A 14,912-nucleotide genomic window follows, 5' to 3' on the forward strand; every position below is an offset into this window, starting at 1 on the left:
GGGTGGAGTGGGGGGCACTGGAACTTTGAAAAACTGCTCACATGCTTCTAATTTGCAGCCAAAGTCGAGAATCACTGTTCTAAACTTTATAAACTTTATGGCTGTAGATAAATGAAGAAACTCTCATGCTGTCGTCCTCTGCTAAAATTCACTATTGACTGACTATATGATTAATGTTCTAACTCATAATTCTTTCTTAACTTTGCTCCAATACCTTTAATAATTCCCAGATGAATTCTGATTTTCCATTCTCGAGTGTTAGTTCATGTTGCTGGTTTAGAAGGTTCTAAAGCATTAGTTTAGCTATTTGTCTTTGGGGCAGGTTTTATTCATGATGACAGTGCGTATTTATGTTATGATCCAGGGCTCAGTTATCACAAAAGATTTGCCCATTGGTCAATAATTCATGATGAATTACTTGAGGGAATGGATCTAACATTGCTTTCTAGGTGGTCGGGGCCAAGAACATTATGCACTAGCGGGTTTGAGAAAAAAGTTTGGATGCATTGGCCTCCATGGCTAAAATTAATTCTGCATAAAATGGTTCTCATGCTAAGTTCTTGGTTTAATTAGTGTTCTTTAGTTAAGATATATGTGCAGATGTCTCTGTTCTTATAGTTTGTTAAAGAACAAATGATATGCATGCATTGCATGCATTGTACCATACACAAGAATCTAATGCCCTTTTTGTTTTTCGTAACATTGACATTTTGCAGGAGTCCAGGCCAGATGTCGAATGGATAGTCCTATGCTTTGAATACATTTGATTATTTCTTCATGGTTATATTTAGATTAAACATTTTTTTTTTGCAAGACAACTATATAGGTGATGTTTCTTTTTCCAAGTGCGTCACATCAGGAGGCATATACGATTGCCCCTTATTGGCGATGCTACTTTTGGTCATTTGGTTAAGGTGGTGCATATACCTTTATGTGGTGTCATATATACATATAAATAAATCACACAGCTACTGTGTTTGCACTCAGAAACTAAGCATCAGGACAGACTGCGCAGCAGGAGGCAGTCGCTTTCCCAGGCTTCTGGGAAACCCGTCCAACCACGTCCGCTCTACTGCCAGCCCGCGTCTCTTTTACTGGAAAATCACCTCTCAGAACCAGAGAGCCCCTACTCCAACGCATCCAAATCTTTTCCCATCAGCATGGGTGCGCCTGCGCAGCAAGTCTCCAGGCGGCCCTTTCAAGGGCCCGACCGCTTCTTTTTCTGCTCTCTTCGGCCTTGGCTGGAGCTTTTCCCCTCAGGGTTCATTACAGGGCGCCAAACGCGCGCCAGCGGGAAAGCCGAGGGCGGGGCACGGCGCCGCGGAACACGTCAGTGGCCTTCCGGGCGAAAGTCCGCAGCCTCCGGAGCCGCTGATTGGCTTTCAGGCTGGCGCTTGTCTCGGCCCCCGCGCCAGTTTTAGGCTGGTTGGCGCGGAATCGGGAGATTGCGGGACCATGGCGCCAGTGCACGGCGACGAGTGTGAGCTGGGGGCGCTCGGGGTCGGGTTGGGAGTGCGGGAACTGTGGCCATGATTGCCGGCGGTGGGGGCTGGAGGGTGGGTTTCTGTTTTATCTTTTCTTAGGGAGGCAGGCTCCCGGGTCGCCCCGTAGGTCTGTTTGGCGCGGACCTTGGTCGTCCGGGGCTGGAACCCATCTGGCGTCACACAGGGCATCGCAGGGCCTTTTGCTCCTGGCAACCCCCCCTTGAGGGGTTTTCTTGTTTGGGAGACTGGCTCACCTCTGCCACTCTGGGTCTCCCCACTAGCCTTTCTTTTTATTCCTTTTGGGGAGTCGCGTCCCACGTGCGGGGCACACGTTTATCGAGACTGGCCCTGGCGGGGCACAATCTCGGCCTAAAGTATTTCACTGTTGCCGCCCCAAGTGTGCACTTGAGGGCTGGGACAGAACGGATGTACGCCATCCCCTTTCTAGAAACTCCCTTGAAAATTGTTATACATTGCAGGTAAGCAGGAAAGAAAGCTCTAAATGTAGTAACCAGAAGATCGCAAACGCAGTTTGGTTTTTTAGATAGTTGGTTTTTACTTTATGCGTGAACAATTTTTTTTTTCCTGAAATTCTACAGAAAGTTCTTCAGGTATCGCATAGAAATAGTGTTCACAATCTAATCACCTCTGGTGAAACAAAAAATGCATCAGTTCAGTAGCATTTCGGAAGACCCGTGTCACTCCGCTTTCAGTGGTAATCTTTTATTTCCAAAAATAGAATACAGAAATGCAAATGGCTTTGTCTGATTCCTGATTTTTTTTGAATAGTATTCAGCCGAAGTGTGACTTCAGTGAACTTCGAAGTTAAAATCAGATGCTTCACTTTCTTAGCTCAAGAGTCACATCTGTCACTCAGATACATCACCGTTAATGAGAACTTGTTTCCTAATCAGCTTTCTTTGCATTCACCTAGTTGTGAATCAGATTTCAATTTGTTCTTCTGGCCTTGAGTTTTTCAAGACAATTTATTTTGGTGAGTTGACTAGCCTGAATTGCAAATGAGGTGTAAGGTGTGAGTGTGTGAACTGTCTGCAGCACTACATCAGTGATTTGCCACTAAACTGTTTCTTTACCCCCAAAATTGTATGACGTCTGTGAACATCAAGAAATCACTCTTTGGAAGATTCTGTGCAATCTCGAGAGTCTTCTTAAGTCATGTTGTTGATTAAGTGTTGCTGGGAACTTGTGACTGGAATTTTTTCTTTAGAGCCTACTAAAGATTGTTACTTGAAAGATTGTTGCAGGCTAGTGTCTGTCTGCTCCTTTCCAGCACCTGACCGATGAGGGTACTCCAGTTGGTAATTTTGAACCAAATATTTACACTTTTGAAAATAGATTTTTCCATGCTTATTTTTTTTTCTAACTTACCTATGTGAAACATTGGAGGCATACTCCAAAAAAGGAAAATCTAGGCCATTTTTCCTCAAGTCATGGAAGGTGGGGTACCTTGACAATGGCAGTGAAAAGTTGCAAGGTCTCTAACTAGCTGTTATTATAATGAAAAGGGATCGGGGAGAATTTAATGATTAAATAAAGCTGGTATAGTGGTTCATTCAGCAAATATTTATTAGGTACCTGCTAGGCATAGGCATTCTGCCAGGCTCTGGTGTTACAATGGTAGGTAAGCTGGACATGCTTTCTGTCTTCATGGAGTTAAGATTATAAACACGTAATTATATGCAGTGCTATATTGCTGCTTCCCTGAGAAAATGGCTTTGCTTTACTTTTGCTTTCTAGAAGCTAGACCGTGGTACTGCTAGGTGTGTGTGTGTGTGCACACGTGTGACCATCCTGCATATGCACACACACACACGCACACACAAACATTGAATGAGCTTTTCTTATGTTGTTGAGTACAAAGTAAGCCAAGTATCTTCATTTAATCCTTAACAACTTTTTGAAGGAGATTTGAATATTCCCATTTCACAGATAAGGACCCTGAGGATCTACATTACTCAAGTGTAAGCTGCAGGAACCAACTCTGGTTGATTTAAACAGAAAAGGAATTTACTAAAAGGATAGTGTGTTGTTCAGAGAAATTTCAGGAGGACTGGACAGTTGGTCTGCGGGCTGCTTAGCCTAGAATAGTGTTTAAAATGGTGCTATAAAACTGGTCCAGAGAGAAGGTCATTGCCAGCTACAGCCAAATACTTGTGGTTATAGCTTGTTAACATTATAGTTTGATGTCACAGCTGTAGTACACATTGCTGGCACTGTTGCCTCAGGTACTTAATCTTCTTGCAGCTGTTGCTACTTCTGGAATCTTTTCTTGTGACACTAGCTTCTGATTTAAAGTCTGAGCAGGTGTTCCTAATTGGTCGAGTCTGTTTTACATGCCCATGCCCTAGCTGCGAGGGGGTCTGGGAAAGAGCATCTGCCTTTTCAGCTTCTATAGTGAGATATGGGCTCTGTGTCCCATCAAGACTTATAAGCGGGAAATTTCACAAACCTGTCAGATGCTGGGCAGCTTAAAAAACAACAAGACAGCTGGCCACTGCAGCTCCGAGAGGTTCACCTATGGCCTCATGTCACCCGTAAGTGGCAGAACTGGGTTTTGTTTCTTCTCCCTAACCTTCCATTCACTCTACACTCTCGTGTCTCACCTTCCACACTGACTATCTCTCAGTTTCTTAATACAGCTTGCCTTTTCGTCCCTTTGTAATGTGGCACGTTCCCTTTTCCTCTGCTCGTGCCATTTTCCCCCCTGTATTCTGATGTTGAAATTCTACTCTGTCTGGGTCTGTGTCCGGAAATCTTTCCTGCGAAGCCTTCCCAGGCAACATTAACAGCTCTTTTTCTGTTTCTTCAGTACTGTGTTCTTACCTCATATATGATGGTGGGAGCCTCAGGTCCTTTTGCTTTACTTGACTTTGAGCCCCTTGAGGACAGGCAGCTCTTGTATTATTTGTAGTTGTAGAGTGGCACATTGTTGCCTGTGGAGTAAGTTCATTCAAAGACTTAGAGATTTTGTCAGGGTAATCAAAAGGAATCTTGAGGGGAAAAATACCGAAGCCAACTTTTCACTCGCAGTGGTCATGTTCAGTAATCTCTAAAACCTTTTCATATAGACCTGCTCATGATTTTTTGGAATCATTTGAGTGACACCCAAGATTTTGTGGCTGTCATCATTAAGTACCTACATTCCTTAATTTTTACTTAATGCCTTTCTGAAAGTGGATTTAAAAGTCAAATGTGAAAGTCAAACAATAGACTGAGATGTTGTAGAGATTCCATTTCCAGGAAGCTAGAAGAAATAAGGTCTCTAATTATGCTTCACCTTTAAGATATAGTTTTCAACAGTTTATTACCAGCATTTGGTACATGCTCTTTAAATTGCATCTTCTATTTCAGTTAAACACTTAGTCAAACAGCTTAATGTTATGAATTTTCCAGTGGCTTGGAGCTTTAGGATGCCTCTTATCAATCAATACTTTTTCTTCTTTGTGCCTACTCCTTTCTGTGAAATAATTAGCACCGAATACAATAAAATACTCAGTTTCACAGACATAGAAGGCAATCATGCTGAGCCTAAGCTCACAGTTGGCAGGCAGCACTGTCTCACTTGACTTGGTTATTCATCAGCTGACATATGAAAGTCTTAATTTTGTGGATGAAATCTTTTCAGTGTGTGTGTGAGATGGTCAGTTTATAATAACCAAAAGCATGAATAATTCAGAAGTTGAATGAATGAACTTGAGGTCCTCTGGTATTTCAACAATTTTTGACAGAATGTATTTTATTTTAAACTTTGTAATTTTTCACTCATCCTATAATGTCCTAACCGAGTGAGGCCTGGGAAACAGTGAAAGAATCAAGAAGCTCTTCAGAACCATCTTTGTTAAATTCTCCCAACCCCCAATTTATCCCTCCTTTGAAATTCCAGATACTTATCTGAACCTCTGTTAGGGCATGCATTACTTCTAAAGATTGTTTTAGAGTTAGTTGCTACTAATCTCCCATTTTAGATTTTAAGTTCTCTGAGCATGTGGACCATGTGTTTCTGATCTTTGTGTCTCTCAGAGCAAGAATCCCCAGCCCCCGGACTGGTAAACCAGTCCGTGGCCTGTTAGGAATGGGCTGCTCAGCAGGAGGTGAGCAAGCAAAGCTTCATCTGTATTTGCAGCTGCTCCCCAGTGCTAGCATCACCTCCTTAGTTCCACCTCAGATCATCAGGCATTAGATTGTCATAGGAGCTCCAGTCCCTGGTGCCAAAAAGGTTGGGGACTGCTGCTTCAGAGCATCTAGTATTTTGCAAAGAGCAGGGGCTCTTTAAAGCCTTTCAGATGTTGATTAATAGAATACAAAATGAATTGTCCTTTTATAACTCTACTTTAGGCCTCATTTCTAATGGAAATGTTATGGGCTAGCGCTGATCTGTCTCCCTTCTCTGGTGTCTCTAGGAGATATCAGTTGAATTTGGAATTTTCCTCTTTATGGAGGAAAAAAAATAGTTGCTTCAATTGCTTTAACTATCTTTAGAAACTTTCTGAAGACTTAACTGGAGCTCCAGACTCAGCCATGACTTTATGAACTGTTTATGTTTCAAAGTATTAATTTGTATAATACTAAAATTTTGTATTGTTATTGGCTAGAAATGTTCTTTTGTTTTTGAGGGAAGATGGCTGACAATTTTGTAACATCGCATGTAAATTTGGCTTTTTTTTTTCAGCTGTGTCAGATTCAGGAAGTTTCTTAGCCTCTCGGTCCCGGAGAGAAAAGAAATCAAAGAAAGGGCGCCAGGAAGCTCTAGAAAGACTGAAAAAGGCTAAAGCTGGTGAGAAGTATAAATATGAAGTAAGTAACCATTTTATTTTCACCTGTGCTTCATCTAATTCATAACTTTTAGGTAGTCTTATGTCACCTTTGTCACTGATTCAAAATATGCATATATTTCAAGCTTGTTATACTCATAATTTCTTAATATTGAACGAACAAGGGCATGAGGTAGATATATAGATAATGGAGACTACTTGACCCTTAAAATTCCTTTAAGGTACTTTGCAGACACTTTTACAATCCTGAAATGAAGGTAGCTTATACATTTTTTTTCCTTATTCACTGCATCTCTCATAAGTCCTGTGACTTTATTGGGGGACCTCAGAGATGCTTTGACTTTACTCTTATGGTGTTGAGCAGTCTAGTGAAGCACTACCTCTCCTTGTTTTTCCTAATCTCATTTGCAAGGGGAATGGTGGTGGGGACTTGGACCTTACTTCTGCTGTGTTTTAGCATAAGCCTGAATCTCATGCGCTTTTGGCTATTATTTTTTTCTACCTACTGTTTATGGCCTGCAGGTAAAAACGGAGTGCCTTCTATCTGCACAACATTGTCTTTACCTTCAACAGGATCCCTGAGTATCTTAACTGCCTGAGGGTCAGAAAGTAATTAATACTACAAAGTAATAAAAACAACTAATATACTTCTTTTGCTAGCATTGTTCTAAGCGCTTTTACAAATATGTTCATTTTAATTCTTCCAATAACCTTATAAAGTTAGATACTGTTATTAACAGCATTTTGCAGCTGAGATAGCTGATGTCGTGGTGGCAGAGTCTTGATTTGAATCCAGGCATCCGAATATGCACGTTTAACCATGACCTATACTGTATTGGGTAATTAGGCAAGTAAAAGAGGATTTTTGTCATTTGGCACCATTCATTCAAGTTAAACGAGTCAACCAGATCATAAAGAGCTGCTAAAAGGATTACAGTAAATCAGGAGTAAAGCATTTTTAATGTGGGTACTTTTTATAAAGGAGTTCTGTGGGGGCATTTCACATGTTGATGCAGTGCGACTGATTTTGCTTTAATCACAGATATTAATTGCATGGCTCTAAGAGTTCATGCTGAGCAGTAGGTAACAGTGTTTTTAGAGAGAAAAGTCAAAATGACTTGTTGTGCCACATGATATTTCAAAATAGTTTTCTGGTACCTTTTTGATAGTACATAAGTGAGTCGCTTAAATAAGAGACAAAGTATGCCTGATAGACTTCAACCAGCAAAAATGATCTTTACAGCCCCACCCCAATTGATCAGTACAATAATATTGATTGGACTAGTTTGCGTTTGGGTTGTCAAAAACTTAATTTGGTAGGGTAGGTAGTTTTTGTTTTCAAATCGTAGAAAGCCAAATCAACATTTGCCAGTGGTCCTTGTAGAATAAACAGGAGGTGAAAACTAAGCCTAGTCCTGTAATTATTATGAGCCATGTAGGTGTAGCAGAAATCCAGTCAGCTCTGCCAGTTGGGGCTCTGAAAGCTCCATGTCCAAGTGTTTTTTCCTAAAGTCTTAGCTTCTCAGGTAGAGTTAGTCATTTCTTCCACCCCCACCCCATCCTTGAAAAGGCAGAACTGTCGAGAAGGGGGTAATTTTTAACAAGGTATCTGAGTTTTTGCTTACCAGCCCGCCAAATTCTTGTCTGGGAAGTCTGGCCTGTCACCATGGCAGCTACAGCAGTGGTGTGCATCTGTTTAATGCTTCAACTGTGCTAAAGTGGTCTGCTCTATTAATGTCAGTAGTTCGTGGTGATCCAGCCCTCTGGCAGTTGGACAGCCCATGTGGTTGGAGGACTTGCCATTCCCTAGACTTGCTTTCCAGGTAGCTCAGTGATTTTTTTTTTCATTTTTTTGGTTTTGTTTTTTTAAATTAAAGTACAATCGACATACAATATTATATTCATTTCAGGTATAGCATAGTGATTTGACTTTATATACATTACAAAATGATCAACCGCAATAAGTCTAGTTACCATTTGTCACCATACAAAGTCAATACAGTATTATTGTTTATATTCTCCCATGTTGTACATTATATCCTCATGACTTGTTTTATATCTGAAAGTTTGTATTTCTTTATTCATTTTGTGCCCCTCCCCCATCTGTGGCAACTGTCAGTCTGTTCTCTGTATCTATGAGTCTGGTTTGGTTTTGTTTTTTAGATTCCACATATAAGTGAAATCATATGGCATTTGTCTTCCTTTGTCCGACTTATTTCACTCAACATAATGCCCTCAGGGTCCATGTTGTTGCAAATGGCCATATTTCATTCTTTTTTATGGCTGAGTAACATTCCATTGTATGTATAGACCACTTTTTTGTTCATTTGTCTATTCATGGGCACTTAGGTTTCTTCCAGTAGCTCAGCGTTTATATCTCTGTAGTTTTAAGACCTGAGAGTGGCAGGGGATCAGTGCTAATTCAAAGGGATCGCTCAAAAACCATTTCTAGTGTACCTGTAGAATATAGGATATAGAGTGTGTTTTGCTTTTGGAGAGAAATGAGAAGGGAGAGTTTTACTTAGTTGGTTGAACAATTATTAAAATGATGATCAGTTCGCAGGGCAACATCAGCTGGCAGAGAGGGAGGTGGCATGCCTTACAGGTTTGCTAAGTATAGGAGAAACCAGTGTAGAAACTATAAGTGAATAATCCCCAAAGCAGCTAACGAAGAATTGGCTATAATTCAGTTTGTTTTTTATGAAGTAGATGAGTAATTGATGGTGTGACAAGTGTATTATGCTAATGGAATCATTTAATATCTTATGTTAACACCCACCTAAAAGGAATGCTAAGCTAATTGATGTCTATTTAAGGAAAACCCTGTAGTGGTGTTGAATGTCAGAACTCATGATTTGGTTGCAGCTACTTCTTCAGGCTGCCATTCCAGTTTCAATCTTGACATTTTTTTTTTTCATCAGAATTGTTTAACGCTTTCACTCCATTTGAAGCTTTCTTAAACTTGTATGATGGCAGGTTGAGGACTTCACGAGTGTTTACGAAGAGATTGATGAAGAACAGTATTCGAAGCTGGTGCAGGCACGCCAGGATGATGACTGGATCGTGGATGATGGTATGTGGGAAGAAGCTGCCTGCCAGGGACTGTCTTAGTTGCGTTTCATACATTCTCTCGCAGTGGAGTTGCTGCTTTTATGGGCAGATGTAAGGCTTTGTTAAGATCATACCTTTGGTTTGAATTTTCCTCAAATACAGTTTTTGAGGATGTGGAAGCAGAGCAAGACAAAGTTATTTGGAGGTATTTTGGAGAATCCAGGCACCTGCCTCAGGATATAGTGTAAATCCTCTAGGAAATAGCAGTGTAGAAATTGGGAGGAGCCACGTAGTTGGGTGGCACTTCCACATAATGTGGGGATAGGAAAACTACCGATGTCACAGAGTGGCCACGAGGATTACACGAGGTTATTTGTGTGAGGACTACCTTGGGCTGTGGGAAACGCCCCGTACAGAGTGATTCTGGTTCTTACGTCCCCTGTGGCCCTTTGTGGAAAACTCACTATTCCCACTGGTTCGGTGACTTTTTGGGTATGTGAATGCTGAGCACAGGGAGGAGGTGTAGACTGTGCCTGTGACTGTTTATGTTCCTACTTCTGTACTGGGACTCACCTATATTGCCAGGACTCATCTACATTCCCCTCGTAGACCAAGGTGCTTTTTTGGCCTTGTGATCTTGATTCTTTCACGTTTTAGTCTCCTGGTAGAGTAAACATACTATAAAGCATCCCATTTTGGCAAACTTTGATGCCGTGGACCACATCGTTTTCCTGGCTGACCTAGGTAGGTACAGGCATACATCAGAGAGCTTGCAGGTCCAGTTCTAGACCACCTCAATAAAGTGAGCCCTGGTCTTTTTGCTGGTGGAAGGTCTTGCCTTTAATTTGTAAAAAACAGAACATCTGTGAAGCACAATAAAGCAAAGTGCAGGAAGACAAGGGGTACCTCTATAGTATATATATATATCCTTTGGTTTTGACTCAAACCTGTGTGGATGCTGTGTTTTGTCTGACACTTGTTTAAACAGGATTCTGCTGCACTTAAAAATGGCACAGGCCAGGAGAACACTTGAGTGGGTATGAATGTTTTTGGTTTTTTGTTTGGTCATGGTTAAAATGTTATCGGCCACTTTTAGAAACTTGATGCCAATGTAAAATTTTGTTCCCGCAGATGGTATTGGCTATGTAGAGGATGGCCGAGAGATTTTCGATGATGACCTTGAAGACGATGCTCTTGATTCTCATGAGAAAGGTACCTACATTTTGTTTTTAAGAGAGTGCCGTCTTGATCTTTAAAGAATTGTTTAAAATTTGAGATGGCTTGGTACTTTGATACTTGTTTCCTTTAAGGGAAAAAGACCTACTGCAATTGTTTTAGGTATGGAAAATGTTCTAAATGTTCTATTATTGAGAGGAGCATGGTTATGTGGAAAATTAAATGTAGAAAACAAAAACAGCAGGAAATGAAGTTTCATGTCTCTGTTGTGCAAAGAGTTTGGTCTTTTTTTTTTTTTTTTTAACTTATTTTGGAATTTTCAGTCCTGTGATCATTTTAGACTTGCTAATTTCAAGGGCTGCAACAGTAAGTGATGTCTTTTCCCAATGACGTGATATTCTTAGAATTTTAGCTTTTTGATAATAGAATAGTACTAGAACAGGTTTCAAACTTAGAATAATCAACTCGCTATGTTTAATTGAAATTTAAAATGGTAATGAATGGATGCGTCAGATTTTCTTAGCTACACAGTCATTGGCAAACATATTTTTTGGATGAAGAAGCCTAATTTAGTCACTGCCAGATGAGAAGGGGAAATTTTCTTCAATATTCGTTTTTTTGGTTTAGTTCGTTATTAATCACAAAGTGTTAGAGCATGAGTTGGCTAACTGACCTACTCATAGGCGGCTTGTTTTTAAGCTTCATTGAGACATAACTCATGTCATACAATTCACCTATTTAAAGTATACATACATTTCAATGGCATTTAGACACAGACTTGTGCAGCCATCATCACAGTTGCCCATTTTCGTTACCCCAGAAGAAAATCATACCTATTACTATGTAGCCCTTGAACTAAGAATGATTTTTTACATTTTTCAAGCATTTTGAAAAAAAAAAGATGCAAAGAAGAATATGCAACAGTGCAAGAGAGACACATGTGGCCACAAAGCCTAAATTCTGTGCCGTCTTGCTCTTTTCAGACAGTCTGGACTCTAATTTGTAGCTGGTTAGAATTTCACACTTGTTTACTTTCTCCTTCCCTGTTCCCAACCACACACAGAGACTATTTTTGGTGAATTTACTGAAAGTAAGTTGTAGACGCCATGACACTTCACCTCTACGTGCTTCAGCAGTGACCTCCTAAAAATAAGGACGCTTGTCTACTTAGCCACAATACCCTTTTCATGATATTATCTAATGTTCATATTACGGTTTCCCTGGTTAGCCCAATAATGTCTTTCATAGCTGTTTTTAAAAATGGAGTCCAGTTTTCATGTCTCTTTAGTTTTATTTAGAATAGAACAGAACCATCCCTCCCTCTCTTTTCCTTCTCCCCTTCTGGCTTTTGTTTTGTTTTGTTTTGTCTTTCATGACATTTTAAAAGGGATCAGGTTGGTGGTTTTGTCAAATGTCTCACAACCTGAGATTTGCTTGATGGCTTCTTTGTGTTTATAGGGTCAGGTTAAATATTCTGGCAAAAATTCAATATAGATGAAGTTGTGTCCTTCCCATCGATCATATCTGGGCACATAGTGTCAGTTTGTTCCATTTTTGGTGATACTGAGTTTGATCTCTTGGTTAAGATGATGTTTGTCAGATTTTTTCTTTGTAAAGCTACCTTTCTACCTTTATAATTAATGCAAATGAAGGGTGATAATTTGAGACCATATGTATATTCCTTTTCCTCACCGACTTTCACCCAGTGCTTTTAGCATCTACTGATGAGTCTTTCTTTTTTAAAATTCTCTCTTCAAACTCATGGGTTTAAATAAAACTGTTAAATTTTTAACATCTACTATCATCATTTTTCGGCTGTTCAAATTATCTCAGATTTGGCAATAGGATCCCCTTTGAGCTGACTTCTTTGTCCTTTTGGCGTGGTCCCATTGCTTTCTGGGTAAGCAAGATGTTACAGGTTCTCTTTGTATTATTGCTATCCCAGACCTGGAATCAAGCATTTCCCCTAAGAATCATGGTTCCTTTTAGGGGAGAATGGTATTCAGATCCGGGGGCGGATATACTCATTGCTACTGGAGTATAATGGTTTCTAGGTCATTTCAGTGAACAGGTCTAAGAGATTTGATATCTCTGTGTGTTGTGAGTTCATACTAGTACATTCTGTTCAAATCCAACATCATAGGGTTCTTCATCTCCAATTCATACTTGTATCTACCTTCACTCTCTCTGAAAACTCTTGTCTTCTAAAATATACAAAGAATAATATGGGAAATTTTAGAATCACTAAACCAATATGTCTATCAACAGCCTTTCTAAATAAAGTTTATAATTTTTTGCAGTTTTATTTATTTTTGGCATATATTCTACTAAGGGCATATAATCAAACTATTACGTTCAGAAGGTGTATGAAGTAATTTTTTCTGTGTGCTATGTTATCAGTTTACCACATAGGTTTATTTCGTTTCTATTCAAATTTAGGGTTTTAAAAAACTGTTTTGTTTTAATTTTATTTCTAGAATATTTTAAAACATTTTATGATTTAAAAATCAAAATGATATCAGATATCAAGAGAGTAAGGTGAAATCCTACTCATTCCTGTGTTTTCTACTTTGTTTCTTCCCATCTCCACAGGTAACCAAGTATTTTTATTAGTTTCTGATTATCCTTCCTGTGTTTCCTTTTACAGAAAATAAGGATGTGTTTCTTTTTTTTTCTCATATGAGATGTTATATATTCATTCATTCATGAGTTCAATTAGAATATGTAGACCATCTTCCTGGTTTCTGCCAACCTCCATAACATAGGAACTATACACGCTGGTACCATTTGGTAGCAGTGTGGCTAATTGTATTTCTAGTTTTTGTTACTCCAAGAAGAGGAGAATGAAATAAGCCCATGTGCTTTTTTGTCTCCCTGAACTAAGGAGCCTGTGTTAGAGTTCTGGCTATGTTGTAATTGTCTGTATCTCCTTGAATGAGTCCCATCACCTCTTTGGACGTTACTTGTATCAGCTGTAAGTTAGGAGGTTGGACTGGACAGGGAGGTTCTTGAGGAAGGGACTGTGTCCTGATCATCTCAGTGCCATTCACAGTAGCGGGTGCAAAGAAAGTGTGCAATATTTGTTGAATAAATGAGCCATCTCTTTGGTTCTGTCATCATCATCTTATCTCTTCCCAGTAAAACACCAGCGAAGAGAATGACACAGGAGAAATTGTAGAGTTTTGCTTAGAAGTTAAAGGTCAACACTTTATGGTGTTGATCCAATCCCTGGCTTGTTTTCAAATAGAGACAGAAAAATATCAACTAGTCCCATTAAAGAAAAACTAGTGGGAAAATGAAAACAAATCAAAACAGAAGCACTAAAATTATGGAGGAATTCCACTTCAAATATTGACTGCTATTCTTTGTTTCTTTCTGTCCTCCTGTCTAAATCTTATTAACCTACAGTGGTGAGATTGATGCTTTCCTTGCTATTCAAACCAGTATTGACCTTCTCTCTTTATACTCTATTAGGACCTGTATTTTAAAAACTAAACGTTTTGACCATTAATTATATTGCTTCAAACTGCCAAATGATCTCAATAAAAAGTTAGTTCTCTCGTCTTACATTTTTCACAAATGTCCTACAAACCTTTTCACAGCCTTGGGCACATGAAAAATCCCTTTTACAACATAAACTTTATCATTAGTGATGTTTAATACATTAATAATGTTTGCAATCCTGATCATTATCTAGTTCCAGAACATTTTTTATTGCTCCAAATGGAAACCATTAAGCAGGCATTCCCTAGTCTCCCTTCCCTCAGCCTCTGGCAACTAGTAATCTGCTTTCTATCTCTATAGATTTGCCTATTTTTTAAAAATGCCTACAGCACTTGGTATTCCTGGGTGGTCTCCCATTCAGGTACTAACCAGGCCTGACCCTGCTTAGCTTCCTAGATCAGATGAGATTGGGCTTGTTCAGGGTTGCATGGCTGTAGACTTAGATTTGCCTATTTTGAATATTTCATACAAATGAAATGGTATAGCATGTGACCATATTTATGTCATCCGGCTTCTTTCATTTATTATGTTTTCAGATGTTGTAGCATGTATTTGTATATTCCTTATTATGGCTGGATAATATTTCATTGCATGGAAATAACACATTTTGTTTATCCATTTATTAGTTGATAGAATTTGGGTTGTTTCTACCTTTCAGTTATTGTGAATAGTGCTGCTATGAACATTCATGTACAAGATTTTGTTTGAACTCCTGTTTTCAGTTCTTTTGGATATATACCCAGGAATGGAATTGTGTGTATATATATTTTATTTCCTTTTCTTTCTTATACAAAATATATTTTCTATAAATTTTTTAGTACTTTGTGTTTTTTCACTTAAGGTATCATGAAAATCCCTCAATATCAGCATATAGAGATCTTATTTACATGTTTTTGTATAGCTG

General features: G+C 39.2%; 1 protein-coding gene and 1 pseudogene across 3 annotated transcripts in view; one reads left to right on the forward strand and one right to left on the reverse strand.

Annotated features, from left to right (window-relative positions):
- The first annotated feature begins 1,334 nt into the window (after positions 1-1,334).
- Positions 1,335-14,912, forward strand: part of POLA1 (DNA polymerase alpha 1, catalytic subunit) — a 275,388-nt gene continuing 261,810 nt past the window's right edge. Inside the window, exons 1-4 of one of the 3 annotated variants that reach the window (XM_016121342.2) lie at positions 1,335-1,480; positions 6,175-6,299; positions 9,254-9,350; positions 10,460-10,540. In XM_016121342.2, the coding sequence (XP_015976828.1) occupies positions 1,456-1,480; positions 6,175-6,299; positions 9,254-9,350; positions 10,460-10,540 (328 nt within the window). In that variant the 5' untranslated portion in view covers positions 1,335-1,455. Of the gene's footprint in view, positions 1,481-2,307; positions 2,479-6,174; positions 6,300-9,253; positions 9,351-10,459; positions 10,541-14,912 lie in introns of those variants that run through there. The other 2 variants (XM_036227193.1, XM_036227192.1) reach the window with 2 other exon arrangements.
- Positions 14,329-14,447, reverse strand: LOC118608363 (annotated as a pseudogene).

The sequence above is a fragment of the Rousettus aegyptiacus genome, unplaced genomic scaffold (assembly GCF_014176215.1).
Source record: "Rousettus aegyptiacus isolate mRouAeg1 unplaced genomic scaffold, mRouAeg1.p scaffold_m13_p_9, whole genome shotgun sequence".
NCBI classification, from domain to species: Eukaryota; Metazoa; Chordata; class Mammalia; order Chiroptera; family Pteropodidae; genus Rousettus; species Rousettus aegyptiacus.